We start from the raw sequence: 22,500 nt of genomic DNA, 5'->3' as shown, positions 1-22,500 counted from the left end.
AAACTGGTTCACTGTGGCAGGCTGGTGTCATGTGGTGTAATGTATTTTTCCACCTTGTTTTCTCCCCTCTGTGTTAATCCCCTCTTGTTGTTTCCTCAACCTGCTTGACATTTTGCACAAAGGTGAGGGAGCTCCGCGTTTGACTTGGCCTCTTCTGGCACATTTATTTTCTAAAGAAGATGTGAAAAATATCTCAGCGATTGATTTCCAAATCTACCATGCTACTCCCCCTCACACACACACACACACACACAGAGTTTGATTGCCTTTGTTGTAACCACAAAGCCTTGACACCGTTTCTGTGTGCTTTGACTCACCAGTCTGTGGTCCTCTGTCTTGTTTTCTAGGCTGCTGAACCTGTCTCTGAGCTCAGACCTGGTGCCAGATCAAGACGTCATCGACGTAATCATCAACGTGGGGAGGAACCCTCATGGGCGCCACCTGGCCTGGAGGTGCTTCCGGGAGAAGTGGGACATACTGAACGCCAGGTAACAAGCTCACTCAACACAACGTACCTCAGTCCGCACAACCAACACCTGTCAATGCATTCCGAGTCCAGGCCTCTTCATTTTAAAGTCAACGCTGTAATATTGATAAAATACTCTTCATTATTCACCGGTTGTGTTTTAGCAGTCGTGTCTCAAAGTCATGTTGGGTTTATTGTATTAACTTGCGCCGAGCTTCATTGGTATTCTGTGATGTGGCGTTGTGACCTTTTTACTCCTCCGTCTCAGTGTGTGTTTTTTTCTCCCCCTCGTCTCTCTCTGGTGCGCAGGTATGGCGAGGCCTTGTTCATGATCTCAAAACTAATCAGCGGAGTGACGGAGTTCCTCAACACCGAGGCCGAGCTCTCTGAGGTACCGTTCGCCACGTATTCACAGCGTATGGCTGCCTGTTGTCAGTCCATTCTTCTCTTCCGATGACGGGTTCTGGCCTTGGGGCGTCTGTTTATTTATTAACACCGCAGCAGGTGCTGTTCCCCTGGGCGTGGTTAGAAATGTCAGACCCCCCCCCCCCCCACCCCCCCGCCTCTCAAAAAGAAAATAATGATAATGTTGGTCATTATATAGGGGTCCTTGGAACGGCCACATGCATTACAGCACCCCTGGCTGTTCCCCTGACAAGACGATTGACAGACCTCAGTCTCATTCCTCTATTTTTTGCCAATGGAAATGTTTTTCTTGCATTGTTTGCAGACCACTGTAGCTTCAAAAAATTATCCCTTTCTTGTGTTGTGCTTTTCACGTCTAACAGGCATATCTAATGTATAGGAAGATGCTAGGCATTTAAAAAAAAAAAACTATTCAGTACTTATGACACCCTTACATGTGTGTCTGTCATAAAAGTCATGTGTGAAAACCTTCCATTGGCCTGAGGGTTTTATAGTATTTATGTTTATGTGAAAGTCAATGCAGACTTAAAAGCCCTCTGCTGAGGTCAAAGCACCCTGGAGTAACACTCACCCCGGGCCTCCTGTTATAGATTCACTTCTGTGCCTATGTGTGAAATCCACTTCATGAATGATTGCTCGTTGGATGAAGGGTTGTTTTCTTTCACAGCCCAACATATTTAGTAAAGGGCTGAAATCTCGCTGCATCTCCAAAGAGCCTGTTGAACTTTGAGTGTTCACAAGCTTCAATTTTAATGTCAGTTTTTGTTTCGTTTCATACAATTATAACCCGTCTACTCCTTTGATTTAAGCAAAAAGGTAAAAATCATCAACACAGAGGGATCTGTAACAGTTCACACAGTAAATGCATATTTTATCAATGCATATTCTTACCCAGAGAAAATCATGGTAAATGAGTAGCACATTACTTTAGCTTTTATCTTACCCTTTCAACACAGGGATGTGGGCTTTTGCTAGTAATTACGTGGGACAACACAGGGCTGTGATGTGATGCTCAGCCTCACTCTAAGGGCTGTTTGAGGCTGTGAGGCTGTACCTATTGCAAGGGGTCTTCTGAGATCATCTTTATGTTCATTACTTATAAAGGGTTGTTTATGTATTCAGAGTCCACACCCCACTGAGGTCTTTTATATTCCATTTGTATTGCTCATTGATTCTCAGAGGTTTTGTCGCTAATTGGTAGCGGAAATTCTCTTTGCCTTTTTTTTTTTGAAGAACAGAATTACACCAAAGCCAAAAAAGCCTTTAGTTTCTAACAAATAAACATCCATTTTCACTTCAATGATGAGTATAATCCACACAATCACAAATACTTTGTTATTTATTGAATGGTTTGCCAGGTGTGTTTGGTTGTTATATTTGTTAGAATTCTTTTGTCTTTTTTGCATCCTCACTAGTGTCCTTGTTTCACTGTTGTCACCAGAATCATCATATTATGGTGCAGTGTATAGTACTACTGTTGTCACCAGCATCATCATATTATGGTGCAGTGTATAGTACTGTTGTCACCAGCATCATCATATTATGGTACAGTGTATAGTACTACTGTTGTCACCAGCATCATCATATTATGGTGCAGTGTATAGTACTACTGTTGTCACCAGCATCATCATATTATGGTGCAGTGTATAGTACTGTTGTCACCAGCATCATCATATTATGGTACAGTGTATAGTACTACTGTTGTCACCAGCATCATCATATTATGGTGCAGTGTATAGTACTACTGTTGTCACCAGCATCATCATATTATGGTGCAGTGTATAGTTTTTACTGTTGTCACCAGCATCATCATATTATGGTGGAGTGTATAGTACTACTGTTGTCACCAGCATCATCATATTATGGTGGAGTGTATAGTACTGTTGTCACCAGCATCATCATATTATGGTGGAGTGTATAGTACTACTGTTGTCACCAGCATCATCATATTATGGTGCAGTGTATAGTACTACTGTTGTCACCAGCATCATCATATTATGGTGCAGTGTATAGTACTACTGTTGTCACCAGCATCATCATATTATGGTGCAGTGTATAGTACTACTGTTGTCACCAGCATCATCATATTATGGTGCAGTGTATAGTACTGTTGTCACCAGCATCATCATATTATGGTGCAGTGTATAGTACTACTGTTGTCACCAGCATCATCATATTATGGTGCAGTGTATAGTACTACTGTATTCACCAGCATCATCATATTATGGTGCAGTGTATAGTACTACTGTTGTCACCAGCATCATCATATTATGGTGCAGTGTATAGTACTACTGTTGTCACCAGCATCATCATATTATGGTGCAGTGTATACTGTGTCCCGTATCGGTTCATCAGTAAAATTACCATTCCAGCAGATGTTCTTGTTGTTGGGGCAGCTGTGGCCTACTGGTTAGCACTTCGGACTTGTAACCGGAGGGTTGCAGGTTCAAACCCCGACCAGTAGGCATGGCTGAAGTGCCCTTGAGCAAGGCACCTAACCCCTCACTGCTCCCCGAGCGCTGCTGTTGTTGCAGGCAGCTCACTGCGCCGGGATTAGTGTGTGCTTCACCTCACTGTGTGCTGAGTGTGTTTCACTAATTCACGGATTGGGATAAATGCAGAGACCAAATTTCCCTCACGGGATCAAAAGATTATTATATTATATATATATTATAAGTATAAGTATATATTATATATACTTATACTTACTTACTTATATACTAAGCTGTGTCTCAAAGGTCTCAAAGCACCAATTCCAGTTGTTTAAATCGAACATTTTAAAAGGTGTCTCCAAATAGTCAAATTGGAGTGTGTGTGGAGGGATGTACCTGTGTGTCTGTGGGTGTTTGGGGGGTGTACCTGTGTGTGTGTGTGTGTGTGTGGGGGTGGGGGGGGGTTGTGTGTGTGTGTGTGTGGAGGGGATAGTGGTGTGTGTGTGTGTGTGGGGTGTGTGTGTGTGTGTGTGTGTGTGCTAGTATGTGAGTGTGTGATTGTGTCTGTGTGGGGGGGCGGTATGGTGTGTGGTTGGGTGTGTGTGTGTGTGGGGTGGGGGGTGTATGTGTGGTGTGTCGGTGTATGGGGGATGTAATGTGGTGTGTGTATTGAGGGGGTGCACCTGTTTGTGTGTGTGTGTATGTGTGGAGGGGTCAATGGTGTATGTGTGGGGGGGGGTACATGTATGTGGGTTGAGTTTGGCCCCTTGAGACCAATATACAAAAAAACCGTTCTGGAGATATTCACAGAAAACTGTGTCCGCCCTACCCACTTTTTGGGGGGTGTTAGTGCCGCGGGCAGGGGGAAAATCAAATCTGTGTAGGGGGCAAAAAAAAAACTGGCTAATCATTTGCTAGCACGGCGGTCATAATAAAGCAAAACAACTGGAACAATTGAAGTTACAGAATGACATATTTATAAAGTTAAGAATGTAAAATAGAAGAGAGCAACATTTGACAAGTCTTTAGAACAGCAAAGTGATGCTCCCTCTCTCTCTCTCTCCCTCTTTCTCTCTTTCTGTCCATCTCCTAAGTTGAAGGACTTCATCCATACCAGCAGTGGAGGGGGTGCGGTGGCAGCTTTCGCCCGCGCTGTGGAGATCGTGGAGGCCAATGTCAAGTGGCACCGGCTCTACGAGCGGCAGTTTTATCAGTGGCTTCGCAAATCCCCCAACGGCTAACACCGCAGCCGCCAAGACCTAGTTATAGCATGGGATATCTCCAACGTATTTATAGGCCAATACAGCCAAGGAGTGGCGAAAAGGAATCAATTTGGGACAGAAAATAGACAAATATGACTTGTTCCTCCCTCCCAACCTCACCCTCCACACATAAGCAGTATAAATTCAGGATTGGGACCAGTTGAAAGAAAAAGATGAAGGAGTTTGACTCTGACGTCAACGCAATCTAACAAGTGTTAGCCAAACTGTTTGATTTTCTAAAGAAGATATTGCATGGTGTTCATTTTTGCAGTTAATTTTATTGTTTTTTTTTTTAATTGATTTATGTTTTTGCATGGGATTCATGACCCAATTGGTTGTCCAGCTTCTTGCTTCTTGACCTATGACCCTTACAGAGACTGATGAAACTCAGATTACCTCTGTCGCCTAAAATAATAAATAAAGAGATCAACAAAACCAACCCAACAAACATTGGATGAAGAAATTGGAAATCTTAAGAAACTGCAGAAGAGGACAGCACAATGTTACTTGTGACAAGCACAACTTCTGACGGTTATATAAATATATAAATATATATATATATATATAAATATACACATATAAACTTACTGTTGAAGCCTCTCCTTTCTCCTCAAGCCATCCACATGAACTGTGAAAAGGGGCATTTTGTGCCAAGGCAGATTATTGTGGAAAAACAGAGGGCAGATTGTGCCAGGGCAGGTTATGTTGATTGTTGTGTGTGTGTGTGTGTGTGCTTGTGTAACGTGTATTAGACAATTTCCTCCTGCATCGTACGACTCTCCGAAGAATAACACAGCCACCGTATGATGCCCTCAGCCTAAGGGGGAGAGGCATTAACCTGAAGTGTTTTTGTTTTTATTTTGTTGTTTGATTCAACAAAGGTGTTTAACGAGAGAAGAAAAAAAGAGAGGTTAATCTTTGACGGTGTTGGTCATGTTATCAAACGTTTATTTGTATGATTTGTTCTCCTTGTTCCAGTGTTGCGCTTGCTGCTGCGTCGTCCTTGGGTAGAACCGTGTAGTTGTGTGAGTGGTGTATCAGTAGCCCAGGGGTTTTGTGGGGCTTGGTCAATGCTGTGCTAAGGAGCAAAGGATCTGCTCAGCTTGGGCACCGGTTCTGTTCATTCTATATTTTGTAAACATGTTAACTAGCAACATGGATTTTATAAACATATATGAAACACATGGATTTTTTTTCCCCTTTTTTTCAGTGAACATGTTCAGTACTACTGAAATTACCAAACACTCCATACATACTCCACACTAACACCCCAGCCACTAACAGAGCAGGTACTGAGGAACCCGTCTGATTGAGCTCTTGTGTGACTAGGGCAGATGTGCGTTGTGTATATCGTATGTGTATAAACTGGGGGGACCAGCTGCTGAGGGCCTCTATGCTCTATTTAATAAATCCAATGCTATTCATAGCCCTTATTAAGTCCTTTATTCGAAGTAGACCTCAAGTTCCACCCCTCTCCCGTCTCATCCTTTCATGTTGTGTTTGGACATAAAGAGATTTTTTTTCTAATTCAGAGATTATCCTCTGTATTTTGAGCAGAGCAGCTATGGGGTTTTCATGCTGACAATAAATTATTTTGTACAGTAATGTACCCCCTGTATCTGTGTCTATTCATTATGTGGTTTATTATTCAAGAAGAGACCAGGCAATGTCTCTGTTCTGAGTCTATAAGACTTTTAGAGAGATCAGATTTATTAGAAATAATTGCCAGGCCTCAACACAGTCTTTGAAAGGCTAGTATTTTTTTTTCTATATGTGCCAATATTCTGACCTTGTGACATTGTGAGTGATCAAGATAACTAATTTGTGTGTCTTTTGCACAGCAACTCATAAGATGAGTATAGTATACAAGTAAGAGCATAGTATGACCTTACCATATTGACAACTGCCAACTATTGTGATTACTTTTGGGTAAATGCTATCACAATGTACATAAAAGAAAATTTGTTTTCTACCAACCATTTGATGTTTTCCAGTTCTCTGCTAAGGTGCTTTATTTGCTTTCTACCCATTCCAACTGTTGACATTTTCCTATTCTCTGCTAAGGTGCTTCAGACCAGAAGAACATTCTGCTGAAACAAACAGAAACTCCAGACCAAAACTGAGTCACTTCCAGTGGGGAAAAGGATAAGCCCCCTGGGGAAACAGCAGTAGCACCTCCTAGAGTTAAAAAAAGAAAAGGTGCATGCAGAAAATAACCTGCCACGCGTGTGGCATGAGTATGCGACAGAGACGTGACATCACTACATTTAACAGCGCTCTTATCACGCTGAGAATGCTGGGATAGGAAAAGGCGCACACCGAGACGCCTGATATTTTAGGAGTGACATTTACAAACAAATGTCAGACTAGCTCACTCCTTCACCCACCTGTATCAGCAAGAGCCCAGATAGCTGTAATGGGTGTCTATTATGAGCCTGATTCAGAGGGTATAAGGGAATGCATTAATAGGACAGTTCATTACTGTTAAGTGCAGATCAATCAATGCTTAATGCCAGGTTTGAAGTAAAAATGTAGGGTCTGGGCACTTACCGTTCGCAGTGCTCAGTCCGAGGGACGGGATAATCGGTTGTCTTTCAAATTCCCTCTGCACGCAATAGGACAGCGCTGAGTCCCATGTGTTTTCCCACTAGCGGAGCTAGTTGGCTAATTCAAACTTTTGCCAACTTAAAACAAGCTTAACTCGTGTCACACTGTTGGCCAACAGTAACATCCATCTTCTTTGTTTTCAAGTAGCAGGGAATTCAAGCTAAACCGTTGCAACTCTGCCATCAATCATTATGTTAAAGGAGAATTCCGGTGTGATATTGACCTAAAGTGTGTTGAAACATGATACCGAGTGTGAACGTATGTCTCATAGCCCATCTCGGCTTGTCCCCTGCACTCCAAAATCTGGCGCTAGTTAGCCGATGCTACCAACAGCTTTTTCAATTGTGGTGCTTCGGCATCGGGCTAGCCATGCAAATAAATCACTGTTTTACACCATTTACGAGGCTCAATGTATCTCCACACTTCATTGGTAGACTACCGAAGGCCCTGACATTTAAAACGAGACATTGAGAACTTTTAAAAAGCACTGGTAGTTTACTTACAAGACGATTTATACAGACAGTATCTTCACGAAGTTTAGCGTTTGCAGCCATCTTGAATTTAGTCACGATAAGTAGAGCGACGAGTAAGAATGAACAGGTATGATAAGGGATCAGATTCCAAAAATAATTCCGTGGAAATGCATGGATTCCAGTTGCTGCTACTGTAAGAAACTGGAATCCATGCATTTCCACTGAATTATCTTTGATATTCTTGAATAATTTTCAAGATGGCTGCAAACGCTAAACTTCGTGAAGATACTGTCTGTATAAATCGTCTTGTAAGTAAACTACCAGTGCTTTTTAAAAGTTCTCAATGTCTCGTTTTAAATGTCAGGGCCTTCGGTAGTCTACCAATGAAGTGTGGAGATACATTGAGCCTCGTAAATGGTGTAAAACAGTGATTTATTTGCATGGCTAGCCCGACGCCAAAGCACCTCAATTGAAAAAGCTGTTGGTAGCATCGGCTAACTAGCGCCAGATTTTGGAGTGCAGGGGACAAGCCGAGATGGGCTATGAGACATACGTTCACACTCGGTATCATGTTTCAACACACTTTAGGTCAATCTCACACCGGAATTCTCCTTTAAGCCCGCCTAACGACGCTATACACAATTTGATTGGCCTGATAGAAGTTGAATTTTTCGAGCTCACAAGCCAACGGAGAGTTGCTAGACTAGCCCTGGAAGCAAATGTAATTTGCTGCCGCTTGGGTGCCTCTAGATTTCTAGGCTATCACAGAGCAACATTGGCAGACAGTATCTTTTGTTCAGATATTTAATGTGTAGCCTGAAATGTAATTGCCTGGTGTTTATTTTAGGCCAATTCATGAATCCAGTTTTCAGTGTGACATCTAACCTGGCCACTCTGTTGAGAAATTAGCCCTAGCCCCTGTGGCTCTTTGATGATTCAGGTAATTATTTTTTAAGAAAACAAGGAAATCATTTATCTGAAAACAAGCTCAAGTAAACAAGATAACAAGGCAATTGAAAAGGGTAAGTTTTAAATGTTTTATAAGAATCTTAAGAAGTAAGTCCCATATGGACCCCTCTGCTCCGGGGGAAAGATGTGTGAGGGTTTTGTGAACAAGCTGAAGACTTTGCTTGTTCATAAAACCTGTGGAGTAGACTGTGGAGAGGCACTGTGTTTAAAATTCGAAAGGTTTGTTATTTATAAATCACATGAGAAAAATGTTATAATTAAATCAATGGAACACACTTGACACTGTCGGTCTTAATGTTTCCAGTCTGACTTAATAAGGAAACTAAACACATCAAAGTGTAAGCTGCCAGTGACTCACACTCTTTCATACACTCAATCAGACAACTCTCTCTCTTTCTCTTTTTCTTTCTCTCTCTCAATTCAAGAAAGCTTTATTGGCATGAACGTTGCATGAACATTATTGCCAAAGCTCAATTACATGTACACATCTCTCTCTCTCTATCTGCATGTGTGTGTGTGTGTGTGTGTGTGTGTGTGTGTGTGTGTGAGTGACTGAACGAGTGTGGAGAATTTGAAGAAAAAGCCATGAAAAACAACAGCTGACTGACGATGAACAAGCTCAGAAATAGCACCTTTCCATGCACGGGTGTGTGACCTCCACTGGCTGAGCTACTGCAGGGAGCATCACTTGTGACAGATCCGCCGCCACAAAGCCCCCTTATTATGGAATTAGAGACGCATACCCATAATGCACCTGACAAACTCAAACTCTCCGAAACAAGCTGACATTTGGGAACAAAGCGAAACAGGAGTAGATTAAATCCATTCGAAGCGCAGATGCAAATTATTACTTTTGTCGTGGTGCCGCACCGTACAATCAGAGCACATTCACAGTCAAACACAGGCGAGTGGATTTGAAATGGATTCCTCCTTATCAGTCGGCTTTGTTCCCCCGGTGAACACCCACGGGTTTTAGGCATTTAGATCGAGGGAGAGGCAGAGAGTGTGAGAGAAAGAAAATAAACGCCTTGGCAAAGCGATATCAAAGCCGACGCCTCTATGAGAGGATGAACAGAACATGGCCTCACAAGCCTTTTTTGTGTGTGTGCGTGCGTGCGTGCGCGGGAGTGTGTATGCACGCATGCCTGTACATACATTTGTGTGTGTGTGTGTGTGTGTGTGTGTGTACTTGCAGGTGTACACATTATTTGAGAAAGCCTTCACAGAATCCCTACACCCAGGAGAGGTTACATTCTCGCTCTTTAAAGGTCTAGGGTTTTTTTGTTTTCATCCAGAGCAATCAATGGAAGTCTGTTGTCAATACCACGGGTGTCAAACCTGTAGCTATTGACTCCGAGTGAAAGCACAAGAGCAAAACAAGCCCCACAGTAACCCAGAACTGCAGCAAAATCAAAACGTCTTTGTCCTTTTGCATCCCACTGACAGCATCTCAAAAGCATCAGTTTGCATATTTAAAAGGTCAGAGAATTCACGAGAAGAGTCTTATCCACTATGACTGAATGTAAGCTGCCATTATATTGTCTGCAAGCACTGAGCCGTTGCCATCCATATAAACACTGAGCTTTTGTGATCCGCATAAACACTGAGCTGCCGTCTGATCTATGGAGCTCCTAATAGGCTCCTACACATTCAGGAAATAATGGATTAGGAGACAGGGATTAGGACACAGGGACTTTCCATCTATGATCCCCAGCCATTCAGGAGAAGACTGAGACTGGCAGTGTGGAGAGTGAGTGGAGAGGACAGATCGCTGCCTACAGACTCCGATCCCCACGCCAGTGGATAACACCTACAGACCCCGATCCCCACGCCAGTGGATAGCACCTACAGACCCCGATCCCCACGCCAGTGGATAACACCTACAGACCCCGATCCCCACGCCAGAAGATAACGCCGGGGTGCCAAAGGGTGATGGATCCGTTTGGAAATGACTTTGGAAAGACTCTCTCCATTAATCTCATTCCACTACCCAAGTCCATCTGTATTTACTGGCTCTTTCTCTCTCTCTCTCTCTCTCTATCTCTCTCTCTCTCTTCTTCCTCTCATTCGCTTTATCTTTCCTTATTTCCTTATTGGGGATCTTTTTTCATCCACTATCTTTCTACCCTATCATTCTCTCTCTCTCTCTCTCTCTCTCTCTTTTCTCTCTCTCTGTCTTACCTTCACCTTCTTACCTTCACCCACAGCTCTCATCCATGGTTCTTGAATAAATAGTCCTGCAGCAAAACACGAGAATTTCTTCAAAAAAAGGTTGGAGTATCCCATGGATGGGTTCCTAATTGAGGCCTCAGGGTCTGTCTGTGTGTCTGTGTGTGTGTGTGTGTGTGTGTGTGTGTGTATGTGTGTGTGTGTGTGTTTAGGCATCAGGTTTTAGCCCAAGGAGCTAACAGCATTCCATGGGGCAAAATCAAGAGAGAAAAAATGCATAGGTTTCCATTTAAATTTTTATATGAAAGAAAGAAGAAAGAGAGAGAGAGAGAGATTAGAGAGAGATTATTGTAGATCTGCATGCCCAACTTCGTCCTGGCCTTGAGCTGCTTTCGTACACACCGAACTTGCACAATAACGGAAGGCAATGTCCTGTTGGTCATTCCTCAGCTCGGGGGAAACCATTGATACACAGTAATACATGTTTCAGGGTATTTTTGTGGAGTCCAAAGTGGACTCCTCAGCTCTGAGACTGATAGGAGCAGGGGAGAGACATCAGCAGTGCAACCATTTGTGCATCTGTGCTGACGACAGTGCCAGAGACATGAAAGTAGGACCCATACATGACAAGGTGGGAAGGTGTGTGTGTGTTAATGTGAGATTTTCTTTATGTGTGTCTGAGTTTGTGTGTGTGTGTGTGTGTGTGTATATAATTGAGTGTGACAACATGCATCAAAGGAACATATGAAACCCATCATGCTTTTTTCTCTGCTGTGTTTGGGATATGCTCTTTCAGGCGCACAAGGCCCTGAGCAGAGATCAATAGCCTCTGTGATGTCCTCCTCCTCCTCCTCCTCCTCCTCTCTTCCACCCTCCTCCTCCTTCTAGTCCTCTTCCTGGTCCTCTTCCTCCTCCTGCACGTGGATGCTGGGGCTTTTCATACACATGTACTTTTTGAATACAGGCATACACACACACACACGTGAGCCAGGCGTGAGCGTTGTTCTACTTTGTTGTTGAGTGGTTTGTTGCGCGATTAGTGCCTAAGCTCTATATACTGTATCGGCTTTCGGGTGAAATTTCAGAATGAACTTAACTTTAACTTTAACACTATAACTTTTACAGGTGAACTTAATGTGACCTTCTCTAAACTTTTGAATGTGCATGTCCAACAATTCAATGTTTCACTACGTTCTGAACTGAAACATTACATTTCACCAGAAAGCCAGATATCCCTAACTTTTTGTGAGTTGTGTATATCTCGTTGAATACTTCACGTTGACTAACGTATTGCAGATGGATGGCTGGATGAAAGCCTCATAGCGGATACTCCTACAGGCCCGACGGATTCCCCACAATGCATTGGGTCTGTGAGTAAACAACAACTCACCTGCACATTCCCTTTGCTCGCCTTTTAATTCAGAACAGCCTCTTCTCCATCTCTACAATCTTGCCCCGCAACACAAACACGCAAACCCAAACACACACCAACTGCCTCATGCAAGTATGTATGTGAAAATCCTGCCAAGCCATTCCATGATGTTACATCTGAGTGAACTTCTCACCAATTAAACAACCAACTATGGATGAACTCATGGATGGATTAAAATGAACATGCTCGACATACTTTTGCACTCATGAAATGATGCATACAAGGATACAAGGATACAAGGAAGTTTATTGTCACATGCATATAGTTACTGGAAGTAAGAAATGCAGTGAAATTATGTCTGGTGTCAGCCTATTTGTGCATTTATGGCGGGGGGGGTAAAAAGTGCAGTAGAAGAGGGGTTTAGTAGATTAAGTGGCAAGGGCTGCATAAGAAAGGTGGGGAAGGATTGGAATTGAGAGGGGGCACCAACAAGGAGCACCCAAGAGCAACAGGGGCAAGGAAAAACTCCCTTACCAAGGAAGAAACCTTGGGCAGATCCACGGCTCAAGGGGCTAACCCAAGGGTCTCAAACTCAAATGAGCTGGGGGCCAATTCTGCCAACGTCATCTGATTGGAGGGCCGGCTATTTCTGAAAATGCAATGTTCTTTTTTTCAAATACCACACAAAACTGCAAACAGAAAGTGCAAGTGTTTTTATCTAGTTTTAGACACCTGTGCTAGCAACCTTAGCTTATAAATAAAATAATGATAAAATAAATATTAATACAAATTATAAAATAAATGAAAAACATAAAAACAGGTATGTGTGTGTGTTTCACACCAAATACAAATATTTCCTCTAAACCTGGCTAAACCTGGCAAACTAGGCATCAGGGTTAAGAAAGCAACACCATTGGATTTTTATATCAAAATTTCAAAAGGCCATGGCTTGAAAGTGGTCAGAGATAAAGTCCTACTGTAAATGTAAAAATCTTTGAGTAAAACAAAAGTTTATGAAGGGGGTAAATGTACCCATCTAATTTGTCACTGGATGGCAAGCACCTCAAAATATGCATCTTTCAGTAAATACTGGATGAACATATTTGAGCAGGTTTACTTTCCTTTTTTCATATTACCCACATAACAAATTAACAGGAAAACACCTAAGATGTATACCAACACCTAAGATGTTGTGGTTTAGTAATAGATTACTACAATATAGGCCTACAATAAAGTATTCTGGTCAAACAGTTCCTATCGCGGGTAATCTGCAGTACCCAGAAGTTCGCATCATATTGCGGGTGACTTTGTAGTTCTTTACAGCCCTATTTCTACTAGCCCTGCTGTATGTACCACATCCATAACGGACACTATCATCACGATTACCACTGCAACCTCCAAGCTATGTTGGGCAGAGGGTCGAAACAAGCATGGTATGCTTAGTGGACACTGTTGTGTACACGCACCTCCATTCACAGACGCACCGTGACTATCACTGTCATAGACGATCGATCATAATATCCAAAAGGATATTCTCCTTCAGAATTAGAATAGGTGAATAACATAGCTTACCTAAGACTTCATCACACGTGAACGTTTTTCAACATTTGGTGTAGGCCTATTTCTGCTTAATTTCTGCTTCAATTTCTGCAACACTATGGCCTGCATCGCTTCCGCGTCATTACAAATGCACGTCTTTGTGTTTCTCGCGTGTAATACAAGTATTTCCTGAAAACTTTGCGCAGTGATTTTGGGTTTGAATCAAGCTCTGGATGTCTTGCACATAGTGGAGCAGAGTAGGCCTACAGATGAGATTTGTCACCGTACTTGGATCTATCGTCTATTTTAATCAGTATCGTTGTTTGTCGCAATTAATAGCCTCAAGGGCCGGATTACATTATTATTTTGTCATACGTCGCGGGCCGGAATTGGGCAGGACGCGGGCCGGATTTGGCCCGCGGGCCGGGTGTTTGAGACCCCTGATTTAACACTTCTTGCAATTCTGAAACCGCAGCATCTGTGTTGGCTTGTGGAGGAATGTAGACAGCGTTGAATATTACCGAAGTAAACTCACGGGGCAGGTAGAAGGGTCGACAGACGATCGCTAGATGTTCTAGATGAGGCGAGCAGAACTTTGAGAGAACGGTTACATTTCTAGGATCACACCACTTGCTGTTCGTCATGATGCAAACACCGCCACCTTTCGATTTTCCAGATTCCTCAGTCCTCTCAGAGCCAGCAGCAGAGAAAAACTCCACCGGAGTGATGGCACCATAGACATAATATACATAGACGCCGCATTGGCTGCTGGAAACAAGAAATGCGGCCTCCATCTTGGACCGGTCATACTCCTCGTTGCGTTGCAGCAGAAAACACAAGATGACAGCTGTGCAGCATGTTCCTGCTCAAATCGGCGGACCATACTTGGGGGATTAACTTTTCACAAGTAAGATTTAACATTACCGTACTATTGGTTGTATTTTGTATTTTCGAACAATGTGGCCTGTATCATAGCTACATGTATGACCTTTGCAGCAAAAAAAAAAACGCCTGAAAATCTGTTCGGTATTCAGTGAGATATGATTAATTAAGTGTGCTGACAGCTCATTGCACCGGCCAAACAGATTACACTGAGTGGAGTGGATGACCGGTCCAAGATGGCGGCTCCAAATCTCGTCAGCGCTAGTAGGGAGCAGCGGTCGATGCGGCGTCTATGTATATTATGTCTATGGATGGCACAGTCCGGTACAAGTTCAGTTAGCCATGTCTCAGTAAAGCATAGCTACACAGGAGAGAAGTCATTCAGGGATTGATGTAATGTTTGACCAACTGTCAAATATTTGACATGCATGAGATGGTGCATACATTTTAGGTATGCTGGTATTCTCCTTACAAGCTACTTTTGAAAGGGCGGTTTACACAGATTCATCAGTACACCAATTGGTAGGTAGAGATAGTATTATTGGGAGGGTGTGAGTGTGCTTGTGTGTGTGTGTGTGTGTCTGTGTGTGTGTGTCTGTGTGGGAGAGAGAGCCCATTATAATCAGTGATAATGAGAGACAGATGATTAAGAAGTGCTAATGATAAAGTGTATGCCATGTGTGAGGCAGATGGGAGTTGATAGCTGTCTGAAGTGATTGTGCTAAGCAGGTTGCTGCCATGCTCAAGTACGCATCGGAGATGTCAGATCAGAGTGTTATCACATCCATCTAGAATGGGATGGATGGGGCAGATTGGAGGGACAAGATCCATCCATCTATGGGTTTCCACTTGATTTACTGGCAAGGCATTTATCCGTCCTAACACAAGGAAAAAATACTGACAGCTCAGTTCTGAGTGAAAGTTTCCTGTAAAATTGTTTGGGAAGTTTCACAGTCAGTGTGATTTCTGTTTTCTTCAAAATCAGATGTTATTCTTCACAACACTGACAAAACGTGAGGGTTGGTGTACAGATATTTGAAGGGTGGATGCATGTTAGATTTGCAGATGCCAGATCCACTGAGGCAAAAAGAAAACATCTGAAAGTCTTGGTGTTAGTAAGTTTATGACTGCGATCAACAGAAATTAAGTGGCTTCAAGATATTAAGATAATGCAAATGGGTGACATCTGAAGAAATCTCCCTTTGACAAATCAAACTCTAGAACATAATCCATTTATACATCAAAGAGCATTCTGCAGATGCTCAAGGACTTCAGGCCCTTTGATGACAAAGAGATTTACTCCAGATGTTATTTTGCATCCAATAAACAACCTGCGTCAATGTGCGTCTGTCTGTCTGTCTGTCTGTCTCTCTCTCTCCCCATGTGTGTGTGTGTGTGTGTGTGTGTGTGAGTGCCTGTCCAAGTCCAAAATAGGGCAATTTCTTTTTCATGAGCACTGTTATTCACAATTAATGTTTAGGGCACTCCTCGGCATCATACAGTATATTCCCCTCCACCTGCGTTTGAGGGTCCCAGCCCCTCTGTCGGAAATGGGCTTCAGCGGGATATTAATGAACTACCTGTGCAGCCATCATTTTTATTAGGCCTTTATTTCCCAGAATCCCCATTGCAATCCTGGGCAAACAGGTGGGTGACATTAGGATCCAAATGGGAGCCACTTCAAAGCCCCTCCCGGTGTCCTGGCAGAGGCTGGAAGAGTGGAGTTCAGAGTTATGTGACTTTGAATGAAGCGTTACGTCTTTATCTATCTCGGTGAAAAAGGCAGGCTGAGGCGGAGAGAGAGGTGGAAATCCAATTTGCTTTCCAAAACAAGTTTGGGGCACATTCGTCGTCTTCGCCTGGTGTTATGTTCACGTCAGAGTGGCTGTGTGTATGGGAGGATGTAATGGGGAGCTGCTGGAGGACTGTCTGAGCAAGGTCACACGCACACGCACACACACACACACACACACACACACACACACACACACACACACACACACACACACACACACACACACACACTTTGCTCCTTTCACAAACAGCCTAATACTCACATAATTAATTCATAATGGAAAATGTGTTACTGTCTCCTGTGATAAATAAGGATATACTGTACTGTACATGTAATGTCCCCCACTAACGTGGCCCTGTTTTGTGTTCTGTGCACGTATAAAGTGAACAAATAAAGAAATTAAAGACAATAGTCCTCTTTTGGATTTGTTCAATTGCTAGCTGTTATCATTTAACCAATGAGTAACACTTCCCCAACCTCACCCCCGCCCCACAACATGCACGCACGCACACACACACACACACACTTTTTCACTGAAAAGTGACACACACACACACACACCAAGTCCTCTGTTGACTTCTTTAGTTGTTTTAAGTCGCCACAGTGGTCTCACGAAAAAGGCAAGAACAAATGAGTCACATTTTCTACAAATTGGAAATGAAATTATCCTCAAGTGCAGATCTTCTTTAAGTACCTTAAATTGCCACTCTCTCTCCACTGATAGCTTGTCTCAGCTAGCACTTACAGTTCTAAATTGCTTCTTATTCGCAAGAAGGGTAATTTCTTGGTACATTGCATATCATAACACATCAGGAGGAAAATGGGTTGTAGTTATTGTCTTACATGAAATTGTTCCCTCTCCGTGGATTCACTAAAACCAATTAAAATAAGTTTTAAGATGGTCCTCACTACTTTCCTTGCGACATCTATGAGTCAGGTGACATTTACAAGACTGGCTGGCCAATTACAGTAAAGTGAAGTACAACCAAAGCAAGCACAACGTTACTAGTATGACCATTTGTCAATATGTAACGAGATAACAATAACATCATAACTTACTTTAACATTAACATTGCTTTCACCATCCATCAATAATGGCATTATAAGACAATGAATGTTGAATGTTATAGCAGGATAGTAAATCAGTTTATTGAGGTTTATTATTAATTTCTGAATATGTTACTGGGCACTGGTTTAAAGGCCTTGCTCCCAGAAGTAAAGCACTACTCCTGTTGAGAAAGTTCAGTCTCTCTTTGAATTGTTTGCTTCTCACACTGCCAGATGCACCAGGGTGTAGCAGAGTAAAGACGTGGACATAAACAGCCAATTCAGAATGCCGGGTACTTTCATCTCGGTTGTCCTAGATCTAGACTTTTTGCCATTCTTCTGTCCAGGAGAGCAAACTGTTCCTCCGCGAAAAGAGAAGAGGAAGATGGTGCTACAATCTGGCTTAGGCAGCGAGCCCATTGAGCTTGTGTAATTAAGATGAGACTGTCACAGTTAATTGCTCTGTGAAAACTACGACCATGGCAGTGAGTCCTTGGACCCAGGTGACCATCTGGTTTTAATGACATTTGGACATTTTCATTCACTTTTCATTTGAATAAATGCAGTCAGGGCGCAGACTAATCCCTCTCAGTCTTTCTTGGAAACCAAGCTTTGCTTCGGCATTCCACCCTCCACAATGTCCATGAGAAGTGTTCGATGAAAAGAAAAATAATTTGAAAACTAGATTCCGAGAAACTGCAAGAGTGGGTTTGATCAGGGGCATGGAACTCGGCCTCATCCAAGGATTCCAACGGTATCTCATTTATGAAAATTGGACATACGGGTCAAAAGTTACATGCACACACATTCATATACACAGACAGCCCAGCCCAGCCCATTAGAGCTCTGCCAGATGGCTTAGAACTCTGCCAGGTGCAAGCTTAAACAATTAGAGCTGTGATGTCATAATCGAAATCTTGCTGGATCAAACCCACTAATGATATGTTGTACGTGTTAAAAGGATAGTGGCAAAGACAGCCTTGAAAGACATTGTGACAGAGATAAAGAGGGAAAGAATATATGTTATGTTTGCAAATATGAAGAAGTTCATGTGAATTTTGACCATGTAGGTGTCAACAGAATGAGATGATCGAGAGAATGAGAGAGGAGAGACAGAGAAAACTGCAGAGATTGAAACATTATGGTTGGACTTGCACGAGTGAGGGAAAGAGTGAAAGAGAGACAGAGAGAGGGAAAGAGAGAGAGAGAGAGACTTACAGTCATGCCAATAAAGCTCATTGAATTGAAAATTGAATTGAATTGAGAGACAGAGAGAGAGAGAGAGACAGAGAGAGGGGGTGACATGGAGAGGGACACCTACAAGCAAAGGAGGGGTAGAGAACAAGGTGAGCCACTAACACTGAATAGGAGCTAATAAGGACAAAGACCTTTGCTCTAGCGTTTGACTCCGCATGACAGACCTAAAGCACTCCTGAGCTCACAGAGATAACGAACCTAGCTTGAGAGAGGCTAGTTAGACTCGTTCATAAACAGGGCTGATAACACACACAAAACACACACACAGACACACACACACATAAACAGGGCTGGTAACTCGACTGAAGTCCTCTTTAGATCCTGACCCAAGTTGATAAAGGTAATTAGATATTGATTGCTGATCCAATATGCACTGGCATCTTCAAAAGGGCAAACTAAATTCCCAGAGGAAGTAATCAATGGGCTTTTGTGAGGAGGCATGGCTGGAGGTGTACACCGCCCAAAAAACACCTCCCAGCCTTCATTCCATTTACCTGAGCTAACCTCCAATCCGGCTTCCCTCTGACTGAATCAAAAGCATTATTAAGGCTCGCAGCCATATGAAATTGGTTGATCATCAAAGGCTTCCTTGAGCGCTTGTAAGACCAGTGCAATTAAATTACAGCTTAATGGTTTAACGGATTTCAGCGCAAACTCTCCTCTTGTAGACAAGCTTTAATTGCATGTTAAAATAGAATGTCGATAATACACGCACGCACAGACGCACACGTACACACACACACACACACACACACACACACACACACACACACACACACACACACACACACACACACAAACACACACACACAAACACAAACAGACCAAATGCCTTGTGCTTTGTTCCTAAAAAGAAAATAGCGTTTCCAGGATTGAGGTGTTAGACCAAGACACAGAGGCAGAGAGAGACAGACCATTACAGAGAGAACTGTACTATAAGTAAGCGTTAACAGAGCAGTGTTCTCAGACTGCAGGTGTCTGAAGGCCATGACCATGTATCTCTCTCTCACTCTCTCTCTCACACACACACACACACACACACACACACACACAAACACACACACACACACACACACACACACACACACACACACACACACACACACATACACACACACAACAGAAGAAGCTGCTGTCACATTTCCGAAGGATTCCTGAGACGGCTGTTGCGTTCTGTGCCATGATGAAACATCCTATCCGCACCCTTTAGGGCCCGCAGGCCTATACACTACATCACCTCATGCTGAGCGATAGACGATCAAATGGGGCCCATTTGCGTCACCGCAAAGGGCAAGTGACAGTGGAGCACCACAGCCGTGCCACGCTGTGTGAAGCCACTCCACAATCAGCACCAATCACAGCATGCCCACTTGCCTCCCATCTGGGCTGTATTTCACCACCCCTGCCGTTCAGCCTCCAATACAATCAAGGCCCAACCTCATCACTATTTACAGCCAGAGCAGGACAGGCTAAGTAAGCAGCATGTATAATTGAGCAGTTTTCTGGTAGACCAGGCGTTGGCGTAAAGGATGAGTGAGTGCAGGGAGAAATGAAAATAGAGAGAAATAGATTGAGAGAGAGAGAGAGAGAGAAAGAGAGAAACTGGCACTGACTGGATATACGGTGACCCTTTAGAGTGTTGTAATTTGTTTCTATGGCAATGGAGTGCTACGTCTATGACCTCTGGGCCTCAATCTCAGTTCCTCTTATTCTTCTTGACCGCTAGTCCGCTGGTCAAGTGCTGAGCTCCTCAGCTGAATTCCAACTCTGATGGGACGCTGTGGTGGTTGAATATTGAGGTACATTCCTTTGTATGGTGTTGATCGTTGACTCATTCATTAATAACCAAAACACAAAATGGTAGAAAAAAATGGTCAAAAAAAAAACATTTGAGGAGACAGTTCATAAAAAGTTTGGTATTCTATAAAGAAATTGGTATTCTAAGATGCTAACTGAACTTTATTTAGCAATAGCTACTGTTTGTGCTGAGGAAATGTCAAGCATGTATCCTTTTTAGACTTCTTAAATCTTTCCCTCTACCATTTCTAACTTATACTGTGTCTTTGGTGTTTCTCCTTGACAGTCCCTTCTATCTCTCCTCTGTCACTTGTTCAATATCCGGCGTGGCTAGTTTATGTCCCTGTAAAATGTTTTTGATCCACTGTAGTCTCACTTACAGACAGCAGCCAAGTAGCACCTTGGGCATTCTGGTGCCCTTAGAGTGAGGGCAGATGTCCTGTCCAAATTAACTGCTGTAGGGGGAGACAAACTGGGCAGCTGCTCATGTCTAGATAATAATATCGGTGGTACTGACTCCCCTTCAGGTGGGCGCGCCAGTCTAGGTACATTCATTGATGAGAAACTGCCCCAAGGGGTGATGTTTTTATAGCGCTATTAAAGGTGCAGTCTACTTATCTCATCCTATTTTTGGGGGGAAGTTTTTGTGAAAGTCCAGTGAATTTGTCCTCTAACTGTCCATTCTGAGCATTTGCCTAAAAACACTCCACTGTCTTTGCACAATTCTGGCTCTGTACTGTATATGGGAAATAAACTAATAGCAATACAGTACACTCTTTCCGCTAATCAACAATGTTGCTTCAGAGACACTGAAGGGACCAATGTATTTGACTGGCAGTTGAGTTCAATATCAACAAACCTTCACCAGGGTCATGGACTGTGCCTCTAAAGGGGCTTTGTGTATGAAATAAACACTTTGAATTGTCAAAACACCTCTCTGTTTTCCAAAGATCCACTACGTTTAGCATGCTAACCAGCCAGCTCCTGACCATCTCTCCTGTAATACCATTTTGTATCTCAGGTGGCACTGCATCGACTTACAATAAAAGTCAATGGAAGAGTCATTGCAACCATAATGGTGTGTTCAAGTCAAACTCAAATTCTACAGAATTGTACACATAGGCCCTTTAAGAACTGCATTGTATGACTGGGGACGGATTCATTCAGTGTGATATGTAGGCAGCTAAGTAAGCTGTTGTACCCTGCACAGCCCCTGTCAGTGTCCTTGTTTCTGGAGTCTATTACTGTAAGATGACCAAGCAAAGGTGGGTGGGTGTGCTGTTGTTTTACACAATTCTGGAGCAGGCCAGTGTGGGCTGTGTGATGTGGCTGTTGACGTAGCACTGTTGTTCTCCTGAGCCATCTGGGAGGGCCAACGGCTGGGGCAGCCTCTGGGAAGTGGTCAGATATTTAGTCATGAATGTCAAGTCATTAATGAGACAGTCTTGAACAAAATTACATTTAGACAGGGACTGTACTGTCTAATCTGACTCCACATCTGAATGTGAGCTTTTGAACAAAGATCAGCAACACTGTTAGTGTAAATAAACGTTAATGTCTTTTTTTGAATTTGGCATACTCACCTACTGTATGCGTTTACGTACACACACACACACACACACACACACACACACACACACACACACACACACTATTATTAACGGAATGTGCATTTTGGGCTATTTTAAGCAAACAAGCAAACATTGCATCACATTTCAGCGTCAAGTTCCATTTTTCATTGACAATATATGATTTATGGAAACAGCCCACTCAGCCAAAACACTCCAGTGACATATATAATTCATGTGTAGGTGACAGATACGGCCCTTTCCGGGTTTGGCATCATTGACTTGAGCTCTTTGCAAAAAACAAAAATAATAATAAAAAAGAAATGGCACAGGGACAAATGAATCATGGAAAAGCGCTGCCATGACGACAGACACTAGGTTTAAGAAAAGAGAGCATTCGTGATCAGATCTGCATTGAAAAACAGACAGAACATCTACA

The 22,500-nt window shown here is 42.9% G+C and overlaps 1 protein-coding gene across 1 annotated transcript in view; it reads left to right on the top strand.

Moving 5' to 3' along the window:
• LOC143141937 (thyrotropin-releasing hormone-degrading ectoenzyme-like) overlaps positions 1-4,893 on the top strand; it is a 145,585-nt gene extending 140,692 nt beyond the window's left edge. Inside the window, exons 17-19 of the mRNA XM_076302617.1 lie at positions 348-488; positions 776-857; positions 4,419-4,893. Of these exons, the coding sequence (XP_076158732.1) occupies positions 348-488; positions 776-857; positions 4,419-4,565 (370 nt within the window). The 3' untranslated portion in view covers positions 4,566-4,893. The remainder of the gene's footprint in view (positions 1-347; positions 489-775; positions 858-4,418) is intronic.
• The last annotated feature ends 17,607 nt before the right edge of the window (positions 4,894-22,500 follow it).

Source organism: Alosa pseudoharengus, unplaced genomic scaffold, assembly GCF_046254945.1.
Source record: "Alosa pseudoharengus isolate Yale_2024_CS ecotype anadromous, Long Island Sound unplaced genomic scaffold, YU_APseudo_1.1 YU_APseudo_1.1_scf_24, whole genome shotgun sequence".
NCBI classification, from domain to species: domain Eukaryota; kingdom Metazoa; phylum Chordata; class Actinopteri; order Clupeiformes; family Clupeidae; genus Alosa; species Alosa pseudoharengus.
This window is presented reverse-complemented; position numbering and strand designations above follow the sequence as displayed.